General features: G+C 55.6%; 1 protein-coding gene across 10 annotated transcripts in view; it reads right to left on the reverse strand.

Moving 5' to 3' along the window:
- SHANK1 (SH3 and multiple ankyrin repeat domains 1) overlaps nt 1-22,333 on the reverse strand; it is a 45,372-nt gene that overhangs the window by 13,017 nt on the left and 10,022 nt on the right. For 7 of the 10 annotated variants that reach the window (XR_012001470.1, XM_072757410.1, XM_072757407.1 and 4 more), the window contains 14 exons: nt 19,955-20,032; nt 19,723-19,789; nt 19,145-19,475; nt 18,049-18,242; nt 14,126-14,239; nt 13,893-13,968; nt 13,428-13,457; nt 6,195-6,277; nt 5,860-5,984; nt 5,175-5,307; nt 4,807-4,887; nt 4,239-4,262; nt 3,956-4,024; nt 3,380-3,498 (listed from right to left, as the gene is read on the reverse strand). Coding sequence is in view for 9 of the 10 variants with exons in the window: in XM_072757410.1 (XP_072613511.1) it covers nt 3,380-3,498; nt 3,956-4,024; nt 4,239-4,262; nt 4,807-4,887; nt 5,175-5,307; nt 5,860-5,984; nt 6,195-6,277; nt 13,428-13,457; nt 13,893-13,968; nt 14,126-14,239; nt 18,049-18,242; nt 19,145-19,475; nt 19,723-19,789; nt 19,955-20,032 (1,524 nt within the window). In the remaining variant the exon portion in view is untranslated. The remainder of the gene's footprint in view (nt 1-3,379; nt 3,499-3,955; nt 4,025-4,238; nt 4,263-4,806; nt 4,888-5,174; nt 5,308-5,859; nt 5,985-6,194; nt 6,278-13,427; nt 13,458-13,892; nt 13,969-14,125; nt 14,240-18,048; nt 18,243-19,144; nt 19,476-19,722; nt 19,790-19,954; nt 20,033-22,333) is intronic. The other 3 variants (XM_072757438.1, XM_072757434.1, XM_072757446.1) reach the window with 3 other exon arrangements.

Below are 22,333 nucleotides of genomic sequence, written 5' to 3' on the forward strand. Positions count from 1 at the left end.
GGGTGAGGCAGGGAGGGGAGGAACGAGCGGAGGGGGAGACCGCCGGCCAGCCGGAGAGACATAGACAAAGCAGAGAGATGGGGAGAAAGACACAGAGATGGGGGTTTAGAGCAGGAGAGACAGGAGGGGAAATGAGACAGCGATGGGAAGAAAGAGGGCCCCAACAAAGCAGGAAGAGAGGCAGTCCTGAGAGGCCCTGGAGTGGAGCCGGCCAGAGCTGTCCCAGGAAGGCCAGGCATGCAAATAGAAGGGAAAGAGACAGACAATGCCATCTACCGGGTATGGTCAAAATAATCAGAGGGAAAAACTGAGCCCAGAGAAAGGCTGAGACTGGCACCCAAACGGACTGAGCAGAAGGGAGGATAAGGCAGGGTGGGGGGGAGTGGAGTGGAGGGGGGGGTGGGTAGGGTACTGTTTGGGGTCAGTGGCCAGGTAACAGAGACAGGAGTTCAGGGAGCCAAAGCCACACAGAGGGGAGGACAGATGGATGGACAGCAGAACCCTAGGAAAGACAGCCCAAGAGGCACCTTGACCTATAGAGGATCTGCCTGGGTTCTGCACCCCCACTATTGGCATAGGCAGGTCCGTCACATGTCCCCACCTTAGGTTTTGTGCAGAGGTGTATCTTTACAGGAGGTTGAAATCTCCCAATTCTTAAGTTTCCAAACAGTAGCATCTTGTACAATATGTTATTCTGATTCGCTGTTGCTCAGGTCTGATAAAAGAGGCCTCAGGGCAATACGGAGGTCCCCCACGCTTCCTGGTTACCCACTCTGGTCTCGTATAGAGGGCTCCAAGTGAGGCAGTGAGGAGGGTAGAGAAACTGGAGCAGATGGGAGATGAGAAACAGAAGAGAACAAGAGCACACACAGAGAGAGCCATGGAGACACATAAGCAGCAGGAAGGGGTCCCTGTGTTGACTTAGAGTGTGAGAAGTCAGGATGGCTGGTGGGAAGATGAGAGTGAAGAGAGCCCCCAACTCAAGGGACAAAGCTTTGGGAAGGCCAGGAAAGACCCTAGAAGGGAGAAGAAAAAGCAAGATCCGATAGGGAAAATGACCAGTGGCCTTTATGACCTGGAGAAAAGGGAGATGCCATTCAAGAACTCAGGTGAATGCTTACGAGTTTCATTTCTAGGAGGGAGGGGCACATGGGCAGCTGATGTTATAACTGGCCTGCATCTGGGCCCAACTAGGGGTGTTCTTGGAGCTCAGATGGTGAATTGTGTGACGGCTGGGATCCTGTCTGTCCTGTAACCACGGTTCACACAGGGAGGGGCTGGCATGCTGGCTGCCTGACACTGGGTGGGTACTCCATGCATTTGTTGAATAAATGAAAACAAGGATTTGCCCCATCTATTTTTGGAGACTCTGTGCATGATGTGCTGTTGCAGGGTCTCTGGGGGACATGTAAGCCTCACTGGTAAGTACTGTGGGGTCTCTAGTTTGTTTTATGGCCTAAGAGGCCTCACCATCTGTTGAAAGCCTGCTGTGCTAAGAGTTGATCTCATTCAATCCTCCTAAGGACCAGCAAGATTGGCTTCAGCCCCATTGTACAGAGCAGGAAACTGAGATGCAGAGAAATTAAGTAGTATGGTTCAAGTAACATAGAAAGCTAGAGGAAGTCAGAATTTGAAGGCAGGTTTGCCTGGCTCAACTGCCGGTGCACTTCTGAGTCTACACTGGCCTTTGGGGGAGGTGAGCACAGAAGAAGATCCTGACAGCTTCAGAGATTTCAAATTCCTTGAGAAACTCAGGACAGGGGCACTTGGGTGCCTCAGTGGTTGAGTGTCTGCCTTTGGCTCAGGTCATGATCTAACGGTCTTCAGATCCAGTCTCACATCTGGCTCCCTGAGGTAAACCATGTCTTTGCCTCTCTCTGTGTGTCTCTCATGAATAAATAAATAAAATCTTAAATTTTTTTGACAACTGTATTATCAGTGTCATTGGCTTCTTTTGTTTTCTTATGTAATTTATTTAGGCTTGTAACCATTATTTGGAGGACTATAGCAGACTGCCAAGGGGATCCATGGTCCCTCAAAGCCCAAAGAATCCAATTTTATTTTATTTTATTTTTTTAAAGATTTATTTATTTATTCAGAGAGACACACACACAAAGAGAGAGAGAGAGAGAGAGAGAGAGAGAGCGCGGCAGAGACACAGGCAGAGGGAGAAGCAGGCTCCATGCAGGGAGCCTGACGTGGGACTAGATCCAGGTCTCCAGGATCACACCCCGGGCTGCAGGTGGCGCTAAACCTCTGCGCCACCGGGACTGCCCAAGAATCCAGTTTTAGAGTAAATAGCCCATTGGCCACTGGGTAGTGGGTGTGACCTGTGGGAAGAAGTGTTCAGAGGGCAGGGCCTGAGCAGAGAAGCAGCAAGTGCTAAGACAGAAGTAGGGCGGTGTGCGACCTTCCCACCTTCCGGAGGAGAGGCTGGAGGGTGGGAGGAGGCACTAGTATGGCTGGTGGTGGCTGTGTTCCCATGAAGGGGCACAGCCCAGTGACAGACCAGCTAGGGAAGACCAACAGGTCCACCACAAGAGCCAGGGCCATGGATCCAGTTGCCTAACTTGCCTGGATTGAAATACTGCCTACCTCTCTGAGCCTCAATTTTCCCTCTGTAAGTGGGTTAATAACTGTGTGTGGGATCCCTGGGTGGCTCAGCAGTTGAGCATCTGCCTTCCAGCTCAGGGAGTCCTGGGATCGAGTCCCACATCAGGCTCTCTGCATGGAGCCTCTTCTCCCTCTGCCTGTGTCTCTGCCTCTGTGTGTGTGTGTGTGTGTGTGTGTGTGTGTGTCTTTCATGAATAAATAAATAAATAAAATCTTAAAAAAAAAACAACAACAACCATGTGGACCTCACATGATGATCCCAGGAATGAATGAGACAATCTATGTAAAATATAGTGCCCAAAATATGATCAACACCCACTACAGGTCAGCCTCTGTCCCAGGGAAAAGTGGGCAGAGTGGAGACAGTGATAATAAAGATTATTTTAATAACTCCCACTTTTTGAGCACCTATTTTCATGTGCCAGGCCCATGCTGGGGATGGCCAGTTGTGACATCATTCTGCCTTCCCTGAGACTTTTGAGGTGGGACAAAGATGGGCAAGAGGGTGAAGCAGGGAGTGAGAAAACAAGAGACAAAACTTAGGAGGAGAATAAGGAAGAGGATGGGCAGAGAGGAAAGGAGGCCCCCAGAGTGGGGAGGAATGAGGGGTCCCAGGAAGTGTGGTGCCCCTCCAGGGTTGACATTCAACACAGGGAGGTCAGGAAGGGTTTGCAAGGAGGAAGATAGAGGTTCCAGGTTGGTGTGTGCACCCCACAAGCCTCCTCCTCTCCACTACGCTCCCATTCCCCTGGTGCAGGCTGCCTACCTCGGTGGCAAAGAAGCCTTTGGGCCGGTGTTTGCCCAGCGATGCGAGGCCACCAGGTCCAGGACTCTCGCTTGCACTGATGGTCTGCTGAGCTGCCGCCAAAATTTCATCCAGTTTGTCTAAGGGCAGGTGGAAGAAGCAGTGAAATGAAGCTTGTGTTGACCTCAGGCAGAAACAGTTGCCAGGAGCCCATACAATACGTTGTATGAACCAGAAAAGGGCACCCCTGCCTCCATCCCCATGGACCGAAGGCCCTGATGGAGACACAAACTCCAGCCCAGAAGGCAGGACCCAGCGGCAGCAAGGGGTGAGGACCCAGCAGTGGGAAGGGATGAAGGCAGCAAATCGTCAGAGGAGGGAAGGTAGAGGGCAGCCAGAAGGAAGGGGGGGGGAGGCTGAGGGCAGAGGTGGGAGCTCATAATGGATGGAGAGAGCAAGATTGGGGTATGAAGTGATCAGCTGGGAGGTGGCACAAGGGTGCGCAGGCAGTAAGAGGGTCGGAGAGGCTGTGGCACCCCAGGGGGCGTGAGCTCAGGGTTCCTGGGCAGCCCGGGGAGCAGGGCTGAGCCATCTTACTGAGAGCCATCTGATACACGGTCCGCTTTTTCTCCATGCTGGGCACCGGCGCAGGCTGCTGCTCGTACTCTGTGGGCAAAGGATGAGGATGAAGTGGGGGGCCCTCAGGGGGCGGAGCGGAGCGGGCTCGGCCAGTGGGCGTGGCCAGCGGGCGTGGCCAGCGGGAGCGGCCGGCGGGCGTGCGCAAGCGCAAGTGGGGCAGTGAAGGGCCCGGGGCGGGAAGGGACGAGTCCGCCGGCGGGATGGGGACGGGGGCCCCCCCGCCAGTCCTGTGCCCACTCACCACTCTTCTTCTTCCAGGGGGAGACTAGCCCGGGGGAGAGGCAGTAGAGGAGCCAAGAGTTAGGACTTCAGGGGGAGGCGAGGGGCCCCCTATCTGGAACACCCTCCTCCCTTGGGGTAGGGGCGGTCAGCTGCCCGGATCTGCCCCCTGTCAGGGGACACGGGAACCCCCCGGGTCCACTCGGCCCTGTTTGGGGAGGGGCTGGCCTTCCTTTCCAGCTAGTGGGGCGGGGGCTGCTGGAGGAAGAAATAGAGAATGGGGGTGGGATGAGGTGGGCAGGTGGAGAGAAGCCAGAAAGGAAACAAGGACCCCTAAGGAGGGACGTGAAAGACCCAGAGAGAGACTCGACAGAGAAACAGATGTAAGAGGACAGAGGAAAGTCGACTCTCAGACGCCCCTTCCCAGCGACACACACTCAGGCCAGAGAGAGTCTGACCCATGGACTAGGGGACAGGATGAGGACAGGACCCCTGGTCACTAACAACACTAATGAACTGGAGGTCTGGTTCAGGCCCCATCTGCCCATCTCCCTCTCCAGATCCTGGGCCCAACAGCCCCGCAGACTCACCCATTTCTTCCAGCTCTGAGGTCATGGACTTGGAACGCAGAGAGATGGCTGGGGGTGGAAGCCGCTTAGCTTGCTGGGGTGCTGCAAAGGTAATGGCAGAGGTCAGGCAACAGTACCACCAAGAGAAGGCCCATGAACCCCACTGCCCTCCCCACCACTACTGCAGCGCTCCCAGACATCAGAGAATAGCTGCCACCAGCATGCTGAGCCCTCCCTGCCTCAGTTTCTCCCCAGAAGGGCCATGAACAAGCAGCCTTGGGGAAGGGAAGGCCAGTGGTGGAGACCATTAAGCCATTAGGGCTTTGGAGGGTCTTAGTCTGGTGGCAATGGGGTGCCCAGCTCTGGCTAACAAAGGAGTGGAGAAGCACCTTTCTTATGGACCTCATCCATGTCCGGGTGCCTGGTGACCATCACCACCTTGACCATCAGCGTGTTGCCCCCTTGGCGGATCATGTTCACCACCTGTCGGTGGCCAACCTTCACCACATTCTGCCCATTCACCTGTGGCACAGATAACCCCACCCCACAAAGAGTAGGTGAGGGGAGGGATGCTTTCGGCTTCAGGGTCCCCAACAGAGTGGCCTCCTGCCTTGCCCTGTTTGTAGCACTGTTGGCCACTCCTCCCTCCCACCAGCCCTCCCCACCACCCCCTCTCCCTGCAAGGCCCCACTTCTTCTGGTAACTTTCCTGGCCCGAGGGTTAGAAAGGGCTGGGATCACCCTATTCTCTTCTCTCTCCCTCCTAGTCCTTCCCTCCATTATGTGTGTGTGTGTGTATGTATGCTGCGGAACAGCTCCGTTTTCTTTCCATGCTTCAGAGAAGCCTTCTGGAAGGAATCATTGAAGAAAGCAGGGGCTGGCTAGGGGGTGGGCTGTGGGGCTGGGAGGCCTGGTGCTGAAAGAGAATCTGGATTTGGGCAGCCAGATCTGGTGTGGATCAGGAGGGGCCTGGGGATTTTTGTCACCAGGGAACCAGGTTGAGAGCAATACCTATGGAAGGTGTGCTGGACGCAGGCAGTTGGAAAGGCCCCTGGGGCTGGGGGCCAGGACTCACCTCGATGAGGAAGTCTCCCATCCTCAGTCCAGCTCGCCATGCTACGCCACCCTCGTCCACAGACTCCAGATACTGCAGCGCTGGGAAGGCTGGAGTGGGGGTGAACTCCTCGATGGGGGTCTGCGCTGCAGATGGGGAGGAGCCGGCGGGGTCGGAGGGGAGGGGGTGGAGAGGCCGAGCAGGGGATGGGGCTCAGACCCAAGTCACAGAGGCCTCACCGTAGCTGAGGGACCAGCACCCCGGGATGGGGTGGGGGGTGGGTTGGGGTCCCTTCCCTTGTCCATCCCCCTGGATCAGAGAGCCCTTTCCCCATCTCCTCCCCGGCCGGCACTCACCCTTGGCCCCCCGGAGCACGAACCCAAACCCCTCACTGTCCTTCTTCTGCAGCAAGACTGTCTTCTCCTTAATGATGTAATCGCTGGCAAGGGGGTGGGGGGGATTGAGGGGGTGAAGAAGAGATGATGAGACATGGAGTCGGAGCTCTACCAGCAACCCAGTGCCCTGAGCCCCTGCCTCAGAACCATTCATCCCACCTCCTAGGATCTTTCTCGCCCATTCTGTGTGTGTTTGCTCGCAGCAGCCCTTACAGGCCTCCCCCTCAGAGCCTGGAGTGCTTGCTCTCCCACTCAATCTTTCCTCATTCATCCATCCATTCAGCAAGCAGTTCCCAAACCCACTGTGTGCCGGCACGGCACAAGGGATGGGGAGATAAGCTGCCAGGTCACCAGACAGTCTGGTTTGAGCTTCTTTTAGCCACGTCCTTATCTGTGACCTTGAGCCCAAGGCTTTAACCTTTTGGGCCTCAATTTCCTCATCTATAATGTGAGATAATAACAGGCCCTACCAGACGAGCTCGCTGTGGGAGTTCAGTACTTATAGTATTCAGCACAGTGCTGGGCACATAGTAGTGTGTGCTCGATGGGACTCTTTCGATGGCTTTGGCCAAGTTAGAAAGTTAACAGGACACACGTGCTTCGAGGATAGCTCTCCCAACTCCTTGACTATATATATACTATGGTAACACCTCCCCAGGTACCCAAGCATACTGTAGCATCGCTTACTCAGCACTGTGCAAGATGGTGGCCAGTAGATGTGTGTGATTATTTATATGCAAATTAATTAAAAATTAAACAGAAAAATTCAGTTCTTCAGTCTCAACAGCCACATTTCAAAGTGCCCAGTAGTCACACATGGCTAGTGGTTACCATGCTGGACGGTGCAGATATAGTACATTTCCATCACTGCAGAAAGTTCTAGTGAACAGCAGTGACTTACATATTCCTTGGTAGGCCTTGAATGTATCTCCCTCATGCAGTGGATAGGTTCTAGTAAAGTGCAAACTACCCACGAATATGCAGATAGTAGCCACCATTAGGCCGTCAAAGCCTGTCAGCACATTTAGGCAGTATTCACATATCCAGGAAAGTCCAATTAAATTCAAATATACTCCATGTATCTCAGCACCTGCCTGGGCTTGCTTGGATAACAGCCTCAAACCCTTGACATCACCACCGTGTACCTCAAGATTACATATCCATTCCATTCCAGGACCCCCAGTACACAACAGGAATACGTATATACCCTGACTCCAACCCCGCTCCTCTGGGGAGCCCCAAGAATCCCCTTGACCCACCAGAATGCATGCCCTGCTGCACCCTGGGCATCATGTGGTCACATCTGAGACCTGTCCGGTGCACATGCAGACCCCTTAGCATATTCCAATAATATTCAGCAGCCCCAACACACTCCAATAATAGCCACGCGTGCTCCCGGCGCGCTTCAATTACCTACCCCCACAGATTTGGCAAAACAGCCCTCCACGAATACTCCAGTAGATTTCAGCAACACCCCCACACATCCCAGTATGCTCCAATAATAACTCCCCCTCACTTGGATCTCAGTATATTCCCATAACACACCCCCTGAACACATCCCAGAACACGCCAATAATACCCACTGTGCTCCTACTGTATTTCGATACCATTCCCCCCACACGCAAGCACCCCTGTGTACTCCCATGACCCCCCGACTTCCACTGTCACTGTCACATCCATACGTTTGTACCACAGCGACAGTGTTCTGCACATGCGCGAGTATGCCAGCCCTGCCCTTGTCCCCCCTTATTGTAACTTAGTGCGCTCAACCCCACGTGAATACGCACAGACACACCTAGCAACCGCTCTCACTCAGAGTTCACCATGGTTCTGAAAACACGCCACAGCACACCCTGTCTTCTTGATCTTATATTCAAGCCAAGGCTAGGCCCCCCTTGTAGCTCGGTGGAAGGGGTATAAGAGAGGACAGATTCTGGAGGGGTAAGGGAAAGGAGGGGAGCAGAGGAGGAAGGGGCCAAGGCCAAGGTCAACAGAAATTGGTCCAGAGGTCAGAGCTGCCTGCTCATGACCATGCACTCTGTGACACCCACCTTTGTCCCCGCCTGACAACTTCCACCGAGCCCTTACACCCTTGCTACTCCCATATCCATTGCAGGCCTGGGAGAAGCACTTGCTATGTGCAAGGCGGTGTGTGAAACTCTTTACAGGAAAGTAACTCTCTCTCTCCTAGCCAGCCTCTGAGGTAGGCATAAGTACTATTTCCGCTTTAGAACTGAGGAAACAGAAGCAACTTGCCTAAGGTCACACAGTGAGCAATCTTCTTCAGAAACACAGAAGAAATACTTGGGTGGCTGCAGTTATGATACTGTCCACTCCCCTGCACCCAAATACTTCAAGAACATCTACATTTGCCCCAAATTGGCCATGAGCATACACCCTTTCAGTGCCTGAAATTTATCCGAGGCTATGCCAATGGCACATAAGTGATGTTTACAGCCGACCCATTGCTGACGGCTGGATGGCAATCCACGCATTTAACATTTATTTATTCACATATTCTCACAATACCCGTGGAAGGGGTAACTGAGTCATGGAGAAGTAACATGCTCAAGATTCCACTAGCTTAGAAGACTGTCAAAGCCAGGATCTGAATTCCTCACAGGCAACCCAGACACCCCAATAATGTCCAAACACCCTCAGATCATCACAACAACGCCTGTGTTCCTCCCTCTCAAGCATCCCATCCCATGCATGCTCTTTTCTCTCATCACTCCTGTGACTTTATCGCCCAATCCCTGGTCATGGGATGCTTCCCTCATCCCACTACATTCTTCTCTAACTTCCCAACTGCCCACAGTTTCCCTGAACTCTGTGCTTTCCATCGTCTGCTCCTGTGTGTGATCCTTCACCTCTCTGCTCTTGCTCTCTACTCCTCCACACCGCCGCAGTTCTGAAAGCTCCATGTTGTCCCAAACCACCTTCATTAGCTCTCACTTCTGCTAGACCTCATCGTATCCCATGGGGCCATCCATCCACCTCCTGCTTTGACCCTGCACACTTGCCATCCCCTTTCCCAAAGTGTCCTCCACAGACCTCTGTGGCCTCTCACCCCTCTCACGTCCTCTCACGTCTCTGTATGCAACCCCACTGTGTCCCCTACAGCACCTGAGGTTTCTTTCGTATTTTCATCCGTATTTTCATCCGTGGAAGCCTCTCTTTACTTCTGCATCCTCAACTCACTTCCTCACACACCCTTCCGCCTCCTGGTACTTGCAGCTGCATTTCATTTATATTCCCTGCATCCTCTCTGTGCTCTCCCTGTGCTGCCTGAATCCCCACCCCCAAATCCTCCTCACCGTTCTGCATTCCCTCCTCACCCCATTTCTCCAAACACCCCACGCACCCTCTATGCTCCAGCACACACTTCAGTGTCCCCTACTCTCCCCTGTTCCATTCTCCTCGGCCACCCTCCTACTGGGACCCTCTAACCCCACCCCTACCCCCATTCATGCTTGTACTGCTGACTACCTGCCCTGCAGGAGCACACACAATGCTCTCCCCCAGGCCATCCCTCGGTGACCCCAGAGTGGCCTCTGGAGCTCAGCGGCAGCTCTTGTTCACCAGATCCCACACATGGAGACTGCAGCAGTGTCCACCCCCCCCACCTCAAAGGTGCCTCTCACACACCCAGTATCCCACAGGCCAGAGCTTGCTGCTGTACAAGGCACCCCCCTGGTACTCAGCCCCTCCTCGTGTACCCATCTCCCAGGGTCTCTCCGTGGTCTGCACAGAGGCCCCTTCGCAGGGCAGCCAGCCCCCTCCCATGCTGAGAAGTGGCACACACAAGCAGATGCAGCTCCCCATGCAGAAGCTCAGCCCAGTGGCTCAGCACACAAGCCCCACACGGGCACAGACCCCCTGGAGGCAGGGAGAGGGGCACATGGGGACAGAGACACATGGAGGGACTAGAAATGGGGATGGCTGTGGGGGAGGGGACAGGCCTGGCATGAGAGGATAGGTAATGGGAAACAAAGCCGCAGTCCCTGGGACAGACCCACTCCATCACTCATACACACACACACGCACACACACACACTCCTCAGACAGTGTCTCTATCACTCCAAGTCACACACAGAGACAGACACCATCAAACAGGGACACACAGATGGACACAGCTATGGGAAGGCGGCTGGGAGCCCACCATTTCCCCATTTCTCTCTCTCTCTCTCTCACACACACACACACACATACACAGACACACACACACGCGTGCGCGCGCACACACGCGTGCGCGCACGGCTGCAGGCAGTCACACACGCACGCACATCCACACAGCCATACTGACACATGCACAGTCGCACAGTGACACGCAGCGGAAAAAGAGGAGGGGAGGGGAGGCCGGGGGTGGGATGTGTGTGTGATGGGGGGGGGGGATGACTGTGAATGGGAGAGAGGGGTATGAATGAGGGGACTTGCTAACTCTGTAAAGGGGTGTGGGGAGATGGGGATCAGAGGAACCTGGAATGGAGGTGCCTGAGGGGGAGCCACTGTGGCTCCCCACAGGGAGGGCTCCAGAGTGGGGGTGGTGAGGGGTAGTGGGTTCCAAATACCAGAGTGGGATCCGTTTGGAGGGTCTGACTGGGGGAAAGGTTTTGGAGGAAGAGCTGAGGGGGGCATGAAAGGGCCAGGAAGGGGGCTGAGGAGTGCCTGTGTGTTGGGGGGGTCTTGGGGAGAAAGGCCCAGGGACGGAGGGTGAGAGGAGGGTTGAGAAGTCCAAAAGGGCTTATCACCGAGGGAAGGTGAGAGGAGAGGGGGTGGGGGGGCGGCTTGGGGTGGGGGGCAGCTGGAATCCCAAGGCTGGGGGATTAGCGGCGGGGGAGGGTCGTCACAGCGGGCCGGGGCCTCCCAGCCTGCCGCGGAGAAAAGGGGCGGCGCGCTCCGTTACCTGTAGATGTACCAGACGCTGCGCCGCCGGGGCCCCAGGGCCGGCCAGCTGGAGGAGAGCGCGGGGGGCGGCTGCGGCAGGGAGCCCCCACCGGGGCCGCCTCCGAGACCCCCGCCGCCACCGACCGCAGACAAAGCCATCGCCGCCGCGGCCCCGGCCCCGGTCCCGGTCCCGGTGCCGGCCGCCCCCGCCGCCGCCGCCGCCGCCGCGTCCCCGTCCCCGCTCGGCCGAACCCCCGTGTCCGGGCCCCCAGGCCCCGCCTCATGCTGACCCGCGCCGGGAGGGGGGAGGGGGAGGGGGCGCGCACCCTCCCGCGGGAGGGAGAGCAGGGCCGGGGGCTCACATGCCGGGGGGCGCGGGGGCGCGGGGCGCGGGGTCGGGCCGCGGCGGGAGCGCGAGGACCGCGGACGGCGCCGGCTTCAGCACCGCGGACAGCTCCGGAGGCGGGCGGCGGGCGCGAGGCTTTAACCCCTTGGCGTCCTGCGCCGGGTGGCGGAGGGGGCCGGGCCGGGGGGGAGGGGGCCGGGAGGGGAACACGGGGCCCCCTTGGCGGGAGAAGGGGGAGGGGCGAGGCGCGGGGGGGGGGGGGAGGAGAAGGGGGAGGCACTTCCGGTCTGCCCCCCCTTAACCCCCTCCCCCCTCCAGAGCCCTCCCGCGCAGGTGCAGAGCGAGGGAGAGCGGAGAGAGAGACACGCACAACACCATACAAGATGCCTCGCGACCGCGTGCGGGGACGCGCGAACCGAGCCCCGCACTTCCCAGGCAGGGGGGATACCACGGTGAGAGAGGCCCCAGGAGGGGACGCACAGTCCCCTCTCACAGACCGACACATAATGCACCCCAACACAATCTGGAAGGGACAGGAAGGGAAGAAGGCTAGAAACACTGAGACTGGGCACCAGGGCAGTGAGAGACACCCCTCCCCCAAGAAGCCCAGGTGAGGGACATACACACAGCATGGCTCACTGGAGAGAAGAGAGAGCATAGACGCCCAGGGAGAGGAGAGAGGGTGGCACAGGTCATGACCTTACAGCTCCAGCAGGGATGCAGGGCACACAACACAGGTCAGGCCACCCCATACAGTACAGGGTCAGGGAGAGCAGTGGAGAGGCAGGAAGGGATGAGGCTCAGACATACCACACAGAGCAGCACATGCCAGCGGGGACAAGGAGGAAAGGGTAAGGGGAGGGGATGAAGTTGGTGGAGCTAGGAAGGAGAAAGAAGCAGCTAAGGGCAAGAGGGACCACTCCTATCCAGCTGGTAGAGCAAGCAGTTCCCAGACCAAGGCCAAGGAGAGACCCAGAGAGACACTGTCAGGGACAAGAAGCAGAGGCTGATAGGGAGATTTGGGGTGGAGGGACCTTGATACTCACCCGGTGCCCAGAGCCAGAGACGTGCCAGGTGAACGCGCACAATGGTCAAGCGCCTCAGACACTCCGGGCGCAGGGTGGCACCCCAGCCCCACCCTCTCTCCCCATCTTGTTAGTTCTCCTCCCTCAACCCTCCCCACCCATCCCCACTGGCCAGAACACAGACACATAGGTTTGGACACATTTAATGGAAGGATGCTACAAACAAGGAGACCCTTCCCTGGATAGGGGGAGTGGTGGGAATGGATGTCATCCTTCAGACACCCAATTATATGATCATCCCTCCCCCACAGTCTTGCCCTTCTGGAAGCCCAAACCCTGGAGCCCTCCCCTCCTATGCCCTCCCCTCCCCCAGTGCCCCAGGTCCTGAATTCCAGATCAATCAGACAGATGCAAATGCATGCACACAGTTTTATGGGCCAACACGCACACACAGTGACATGCATAGAAAGAGACATATGTGCAGAAACCCACCTGTCCATACAAGGTAAGCAGACATACTAACATCCCTGGAAACATTTGCCCTCATTCTCAGACACACAGATTTAGGGAAACACAAATGTGCCGTGCCAGCCTCACTATTAGCCTTAGTTGTGTGTCCATATGTGACAGCCACAAATGCACTCATCTACACAAAGTGGGACAGGCCCTCTCACTGTCATGGGCATATATATGCACAGGTTATACATCTAGGGGACCCTACCTACCCATGCACACAGACACATGTCATGCGCCACTACAGAGACACGACAGAGGCAAGGACACACTCAAGAGAATCCGCACAAGGACGCTCACCCATGTAAGATGTTCACGCACAGGGAAACCAGCTCTGGTTGTGCACACACAAGTCCATACATCCCCAGGCACCCCTTTTTTCCCATTTCTGACCCCGTGCCCTCCCTTCCCCTCCCCTCTCACCTCCCTGGGCCAATCCCATCCATCAAGCTTCTGAAGCAAGTCAGCCAGCAGCCAGGGAGGGGAAAGGTGTCAGTGAGCCCAACTCTCCACCCCCACCCCTCTTGGCCCCGCTGTGTCTGCCCCTCTCCCCACGCCTATGTGAGGCATGGGATGCATACACTTCTGCTGCACATGACCGAACAGAGATGGGGGACATGAAGGAGACAAAGGCCTCCAGCCAGCCACACAAACAAGCTCCCCAGGTCCCCAGACATCTCCATCCTTATCTGTCCACCCCATTGGTCTCAGGCTATCCCCAAACTAGGCAATCACAATGGCTGCCAAGGATGGTTTGGGGCTGGGCTTGTGGTCTGGATCAAACTTTAGAGGGAGGAGAAAGGAGGCTTCAAGGTGGTGGAAATATTTAAAGGTGGAGTATGAAGGGAGGTTGGGGTGAGGGGCACCCAAGGGTGTAAGGACATTTACCTTGGGGCATCAAAGCTGTCGTAGGAGCCCACGGTATAATGCCGGAAGAGTCTCTTTGCCTTGTCACTGCGGCTTTCTGCAGGGGAATAAGGGATGACCTTGGACCCTCGGTCTGGAAACAACAAGCCCACCCCTGGAGGTCCTGGCCCAAGTCGTCCCACCTACCTCCCGGCACCCCACCCTCATAGAGAGAACCCTAGGTTAATCGGGGACAACTGAGGAGTCCTCATTACCTTGCTTTCCCTCCTGGGACCGGTTGGCCACCTCTTCCAGGCAGTCAGAGGGGAACCAGCCAATGCGACCTTTGACCTGGCCTTCCCAGAAGCCTCCTTCCCCGATGCTAAGCACTGGGTGGGGGAGCAGGACATAGAAACATTTCTATGCTTCCATGTCGCCCCCCCCCCCACCCCCAACACACTCCACCCACAGCCTTTTCGATATTCCCAGCACCTAGCACAGGGCCTGGGCTTAGAGCCTCCTTAATAAATGTCCAATAAAGGGATGAGGGGGTGGGAGAGAGAACAAGATCATATCACTCCTGCCTTCTTGCTTTCTGAATCCAATGGGAACATCAAGAAGCACTGGGAAGGGGCACCTGGGTGGCTCAGTGGTTGAGCATCTGCCTTTGGCTCAGGTCATGATCCTGGGGTCCTGGGATTGAGTCCCACATCAGGCTCCCCACAGGGAGCCTGCTTCTCCCTCTGCCTATGTCTCTGCTTCTCTCTGGGTCTCTCATGAATAAACAAATAAAGTCTTAAAAAAAAGTTACTGGGAAAAAAGGCTGTGTCTCATGGCATGATCCTCACAGGTTAGGGACACATCCACAACTGGCCCTCACCAACCCTGGTAACCAACCAGTCCCACCTCCGGTGTTCTGTAATTTCCCTAAACCTTCCTAGACTCCCTAAACCCCCAGACAGTCCCATCACTGCCTCTGCCCCCTCCCACAGTCTCCTTGACACTTAAATTTCTCCCAGATCCTTCCCTTGGCCTCTCTTTGCTTCCCCGGCTCTAGAAGGGAGAAGAGATACAATCACCTCTTTCTTCCTCTCCACCACCTATAGGCCCTTTCCTGCTGGCCCCATCTCTCAGCCCTGCAGCGGACATTTACTAACTGCCTGCTCTGTGTCTGGCATGGCTGTGCTGGCCGCTCAGGTCCAAAGACGGATGTCAGGCACAGCTAATGTTTTCCAGTTCTCACTTGTGACCAGAACCCTAAGAAGGGACACTTTTATTAACCCCATTTCACCAATGGGGAAACTGAGGCTCAGGAGGAGCTGAGGTCATTTGCTCCAGCATATACGGCTTGTGATCAATAGAGCCTGGATTTGAACACCACTCTGTCCCCCAAGTGAATGCTTTGAGTCATACTGTTTTGCTACCTCTCTGTTCAAGCACTGTGTGGCTGCTGCTTCTGATGCTAATGACCATGGCAACGGTAACAAACGCATGGTCTTCCATCTCTTCAGGATTTCTCATGGCTCTGTCTGCACTCAGACCTTTCACATACTTCCCGCATACCTATCTGGGGGAGGCAACAATTGATTTCCCATGTTATACATGATGAAGCTGAAGCTAAAGCAGAAAAGTCTCTTGCCCAGAGATGGATCAAGTCACACCAGGACTTGACTTGGGGCCACCTGATGCTTTTCTCTGCTTCAACCACCACCCTTCCGAGGATCTGGGGAGACGAAATCGAGGAGATGCTCAAGGTCATGGAAAGGAACAGGAGATGGGGTAACAGGGGTCTGGGTTCTTGGCTAGCACTCTACTGACTGGCTGGGTGGTCATGGAATCAATCGTTTGTTCACTGAGTGAATGTTTATTTAGTGCCAGTTATGAGTCAAGCACCAGGCTATACATGGGGCGGAGTGCTCTGGGACAACAAACATGGTTCTTGCCCTCGTGGAGCTTCCACGCTGACAGCCATTGGAGGTGTAACTCTGGAGGTTGAAAATTCAGATCAGCACTCAAGGGGGAAAGGACAGAGTGTCCGAAGAAAGGCCAGATGGGGTATATAAATGGATGGCAAAGAGATGACAGGATGGTGTCCCCATGGACACGACATGGATGGAGACTGGAAGGACCCTAGAGGGCAAAGAGAGGGAGGAAGAGTTACCCTGGCTGAAGGAATAGTCCATGCAAAGAGCCTAGTGTGGAAAGAGGTTTTGGCCATTTGAGGAATGGAAAGAAAGAGGTCCCTGGCGCCCTGTGGGGGAAGGATAGAGTGCCAGGAGATGAATTTAGTGGGTGGGCAGGGGAGGGGCTGCTGGCCCAAGAGCAGAGGGAGCCTGCTGCCTCATCGGGATGCAGTGAGCTTCAGTGGCATTGTGGATGTAGGCACATGTTAAAGCAATTAAAGATCTTAATGAAAGGGAACCCCTTCGTGGAATGCCTGGGTGGCTCAGCAGCTGAGCGTCTGAGTTTGGCTCAGGGTGTGATCCCAGAATCCTGGGATCGAGTCCCACATCAGGGTCCCTGCGTGGAGCCTGCTTCTCCCTCTGCCTGTGTCTCTGCCTCTCTCTCTGTGTCTCTCATGAACAAATAAATAAAATCTTAAAAAAAAAAAAAAACAAGAAAGGGAAGGGGACAAAAGCAGGGCAGTGAACAGGAGTACTGGGCTTGAACTTCAGAAGGAAACGTGGAAGATATTGCATCCGGAAGGTCCCTCCCTGTGAACTTATCTTTTCTTTCTTCTTTCAAACTCTATCTCAAAGCACAGACATGACCCTCTGTGCATGCATGCGTGCATATGCACACACACACACACACACACACGCACGAACACACTTCCCAGGCACCCTGCCTCTGGAGGCACTGTCCCTGACCCCCACAGTCAGCTCCTATGTCTGGCTGTTCATTCATTCAGTCACTCACTCGCTCATTCAGCAGGTGTGCACTGAAGCCTCCTGTGTTCTGGGCCATTAAACTGGGCCCTGGCAATCCAGAGATCAATGACATGTGACCTTGCTTTCAGGAAGTCAGGCTACAGGAAGAGATAGTGCAAAACAGAAGCTGATCCAAGACCCACCTGATAACTCTGATCCTTGAACATCTTTCAAGGCCCCACACAACCTCTGTCTCCTGTGGGAGGCACCCCTAGCTTTCCCAGGCAGCCAGGGTCTCTCTCTTCCCTCTAAGCTCCCGTAGTGGGGGCCCACTGAGGATAGTGCAAGTTGGCAATTGCTTTGTACCCAACACCGTCCTGAGTGCTTTGAAGGAACTGACTTTTTAAAATCCTTACCAGCATCCCATTGTATAGATGAAGAAACTGAGGCCCAGAGAAGTGGCCTGTCTGAGGGTGCCCAGCCAGGAAGCAGTTGAGCCAGGATTTGAACCTGGGCAGCTCGGCCCTCCACTGCTACACTACTGAGCTCTTCTGCAGCCTGGAGTTGGCAAAGAATTGCTCCCCCGCCTCGCATTAACTGCCTCGTCTGCTTGCTTGCTGTTTCCAAGCTTTAGTCTATCCAAGAACACACGTCAACAGCCCTGCGAAGTCTGCACGTGAGGGCTACTGGCATCATTTTCCAGAAGAAAACAGAAAAGCCAAAGAGAAGCAAACTCTGGGAACAGCCGCTGGCCAGCTCAGGGAGCCCTGGGTCCAGGCCTGGCTTCAAACACCTGTCTCCTTGGAGCCCTGAGAAACAAGCCCCACCTTGTCTCTCAGATGAGAACACCTGGCAGGGGCAGGAGGTGAGGTCAAGGGGGCTCGGCCTCCCACTCCACACCAGGTGGCAGGAAAGACCGTGGGCTCAGTTGGGGCACTGGAACAAGTCACTGACTGAACCTGTGCGAGACTGTTCCTTCAACTGTCAGGCGCCTGATGTCCTCCTGAAAGGCTGATCCAGTGGCAGGGGCGGGGAAGGGAGAGGAGCCACTCCCACAGGGCCAGCATGGTGTCAGGGTCCCCCAAATGCTCATGTCCCCTCCTTTGCCTCAACACCTTCTCTGGACGGGGGCATCACTGCTACACTTCATACTCCTCCAGGGCAGAAGAAGCGTCCAGCGGGCTCTGTGGGGTCTCCTGAGTGCACTGGATGGTCTAGGCCCTGGAGAACTGCTTGTCCTTGACTGTGTCCTCCTTAAGTGGTTAACCCCCCTGTCTGCCCCCCTGCCCACCCCTTGCCCCCAGCCTGGCCCGGCCCTGACCTGTTACCTTTGATCTTTTCCCCCTTGCTCAGGGAGATCTCTCCCTCTGCTTGGGCCTGGTAGGACTTCACGGCCATGAAGGAGCGTCCAGGTACCGCTGAGTAGAGCTTCCTGCGTCTCCCGCGGCTGCCCAGGGAGCCCCCGGGGCCCCCTGAGCCCCCTGTGCCCCCTGCCGGCCCTTCCCTGGGCGTCCCGCTGGAGCTGCATACACAGAGGGTGTGAAAGGCAGGGGAGAGTGGAGCCAGGAGGCACCTCTGGGAGAACAGGGGTCCGTGGGGTGGGGGGAGATAGAGCAGCAGGGTGGGGGAGGGGGCTTGAATGGGTTCCCCAGCTCTGGTGTCCTGGGGTGAGGAGGGTATTTGGGGGCTCCCTCCACCTGCCCCTGGGGGGGCCCCCTCCTCTGCCTCCTGGCTTCCGGCTCTGCCCCTCCCACGGCCCTGCATGCTGTGCCTGATTCAGCTTCCTGAGCAGAGCTCTGTGTCATCTCTCAGCTCTCTCACGAGCCTTCAGCGACTCCCAGCTTTCTCCTGGTGCAGGTCCAACTCCTCTGCCTGCCGTGCCCAGCCCGCCATGATGTTTCGCTCTCCCGTGTCCTCAGGACACACTGGCCAGCCACAGTACCCCCTTCTCATCCTCCTCTAGCCAGCCTGGCCTTTTTACCCTGCGGTGCCCCCTGCTTATTCCTCCCTCTACCCTGAGTGGTTCCTCCACTCCCCCATCCCTCTTCTGGCCTCATCTCCAAGCTCAGACACCCTTCCCCAAGTGCCTCACCCATCCTCATCCCATTTGGCTTTTTCTCACCTTGCCCTGTCTATCTATCTACCTGTCTGTCTTCAGGGGCTGGAACTAACATTTCTTTTGGACACCTCACCCCAGGCCCCTGGCATAGAACAGGTGTTTGGCTAACCTGGTACTTTTGAGGATGAGTGGAAGACTGTGGCTTACAATTCCCCCCTTCCTCAGGGAGTAGGAGAGAGGTCTAGAGCCCTGAGGGGGGTACCAGGTACCAGGGTGGACAGGGAGCCAGCCTGGGGCTGTTGTGGCTCTGAGACAGGATCTGGTTGGGTCAGGGTCTGTGAGACAAAGACTGAGCTCTCCCCTACCTGGGCCTTCCACGGGGCTGTCTCTTGGCCTCTTCGGGATGCCTCCCGCGGGATGGGGAACGGGCCCGGGCGCCCCGGGGGCTGCTGGCACTTCGGAGGGTCCCACTGCTGAGCTTGGTGCTGGGGGCCGAGGGCTGCGACTGGCCCTGGGTCCCTGAGGTAGGGCCAGGGGCCCCAGAGGACGAGGTCCCCGGGGCAGCAAACACCATCCAGTCAGGCAGGGCCATGCTGGTATCACTGTTGGCCCGAAGCAGCGCCGGGGGCACTGTCAGCCCCGCGCCTGGGGGTCCCCGTCGCCGGGCGGCGTACTTGGGGGACTCCTGGAAGGGCACTGAAAGGGCACAGTGGCAGAGGGCAGCATGGGGCGGTGGCGGCAGGTGGAGGGGGCATGCAGGCAAGGGATGACAGGGTGGGGGAAGGCACAAGGGGAGAAAAACAGTCATGAGAGTGGGGGCCTGGAATTGCACCCCCCACTACTATTCAGATGCTCACGGTCTGCTGTGACAGACTCCCCAGTCCTACCAGGCATCCCCATTGACCCCCGGTTCTCCCCTCAGTCCCATCTCCCACTCGCTCACCCACATCCTGTTCTCGATGGTTTCGGATCAGCTCTCCCAGTTCAAAATTCCCAGCGATCACTGCCACCTGGAGGAAAGGGGGCACAGGAAGGCAGGGTGGCCAGGGCAGCAGAGGGAAAGGGCGGGAAGCCCGGTGAGGTCCCTGGCCAGCTGCGCCCCCCCACCCAAATTTTCACTCCAGCTCCTGCTCCCTCCCTCCTCTCCCGGACTGCCAGGCCCCACAGCCCCAGACCTGGAAGGGGGTCTGTCCATTGTGATTCTTCACATCCTTGTTGGCTCCTCGATAGAGGAGGATCCTAGCACAGGTCTCCTGAGGATGATGGGACGGCCGCCGGTGGCACAGGGTGAAACAGAAGAAAATCATTAAAGGTCGTGAACAGACACTGGCATTGTGCTTCAGGAGAAACCTGATCTAGACCTGCCTTGCCCAGGACAGCAGCCGCTTACCACGTGTGGCTCAAGAGCCCTTCAAATGTGTCCGGTCCAAACAGAGATGAGCTGTATGTGTGAAATACACACCAGATTCCAATAACTTAACATGAAAAAATTAAACCTCTCTAACCACTTTTATACTGATTGCATGTTGACATGGTAATACTTTTGGAAACCATGGGCGAATAAAATATGCTACAAAAATTACTGTCCCCTGTTTATTTATTTATTTTTTTTGGTGCGGCTCCTGGGACACTTAAAATTACACACATGACCCGTGTTACCTTCTATTGGCTGGCGCTGATCTAAAGCGAGGTTTCTTTGACCTCAGCACTACTGACATTTGGAGCCAGATAAATCTTTGTAGTGGCAGCTGTCCTGTGCATTGTAGGATTTTAGCAGAATCCCCGGGCTCTACCACTAGATGCCAGTAGCACTCCCCTCCCGGATTGTGAAAACCAAGAATGTCTGCACACATTGCTAAATGTCCCCTGGGGGGCAGGGGTGTTCTGGTTGAGAGCCACCAATTTAAACTTCATGGAGGGCTTACTATGTTGCATGCCAGGTGCTCAGCATGCAGAAGCTCACTGTATTGTCCAGCAATTCCACGAGATGGAAGTTGCTATTCCCATTTTATAGACGAAGAAACTAAGGCATCAGGAGCTCCAAGTCACCCAGCTGGTGACTTTCAGTGGTTGGATTTGAACCATGGTCTGTCTGAATCCAGAGTCTTTGCTTTTATCATGCACTCCGGTAGACCCAGAAGGAAGGGGGCAGAGGGGGCCGGGGTTGGGCAGTGGGAGGTAGGAATGCTGTCCACATCCAGATCAATTCCTTACTAATGTCAATCACGTCATTCCCTCTCACTGTTTGGATCAAACCCAGTGCCCTTGCCGTAGCCTAGGGGCTCCCCCTCCCCCTCACTTGCCTGCCCTGCCACCCCCAGCCTCACCAACTTCATCTTCTGCCACCTTCCTTCACTCTCCATACTCCAGCCACACTGGCGTCCTTCTTCCTCTGACAGGCGTACTCCTGCCCCAGGGCCTTTGCATCTGCTGCTCCCACTGCTTGGAATTATCTGCCCCAGATGCCCACATGGTTCACTTTCTCACTTCATTCAGGTTTTTGCTCAAATGCCACCTCTTCGGAGAGGGCTTCTCTGGCTACCTCGTCAAAAAGAGCTCCCTATTCTGTTCCCTGTTTTATTTTTATTTATAGGATGCCCACTATATGCCAGGCATTCTTCTAAGCCCATATTAGCTCATTTTTCTTCATAACGCTGTCTCCCTAAAATGACATTTCTCTTTTACTTGTCTCTTTAGCATCCCACCCCCATTACATTGTACGTTTTATATGGGCACGATTTTGTTTGTGGCACCCACCACCTGGAATCGTGCCTGGCCCATAGGAGCTACTCAATAAACAGTTGCTGAAGTCTTCCACCCTTTGTCTTGGCCTGGCCAAACCCAGCCTGGCCCCCAGCCCGACTCCTCCCCCCAGCTCCCTCAGATGTAATTGAACCAGCATTCACAAAACACCTCCGTGGCCTAACCCTCTCTATGTGACAAACATGCCGAGGATGCTTATATGATCCCATCTTACAGGACAAGCTCAGAGAGGGTAAGTCTGTGCCCGAAGTCACACAGCTCGTTAGGGGAGCAGTGAGGACTCAAACTTGGCCTTTGAAGCCTAGGGCTCATCTATGTCTGGAGAGCACACAACTCTGATTGCCCAAATCAGTCACTGGACAGCAAAGTTAGCTCAGATAGTTTTCTGGATGCATTTATGAGAGTGTATGTGTGTCCAAGTGTGTACACGCTGCCCCCTAATTAGACTGTTAACTACTGCCATGTGTTTTTGCGTGTCTGCCTGCCTCCATTGCCACCTGGCCTAGCATAGGGCCAGAGCCCCACCAGCCCAGCCAGCATTTCACCCTATACCTCGAGAACCTCAACTTACTGGTGTCCTAGCACTATTCTCACAGCATCGCAATTCCTCGTTTACACATCTGCCTCTTCACCACCCGTGAACTCCCCCCACCCACCCCAGGACAAGGCACCACGCTGAGTCTGATTCATCTCACATCTGGGCACACGGTAGGTGCTCACAAAACATGCACGGGAAGAATGAGGATGAAGAAGTGGAGCTGAGTCATTCAAAATTCACTCGTTCAAGCCAT

Source organism: Vulpes vulpes, chromosome 1 (assembly GCF_048418805.1).
Source record: "Vulpes vulpes isolate BD-2025 chromosome 1, VulVul3, whole genome shotgun sequence".
Taxonomy (NCBI): Eukaryota; Metazoa; Chordata; class Mammalia; order Carnivora; family Canidae; genus Vulpes; species Vulpes vulpes.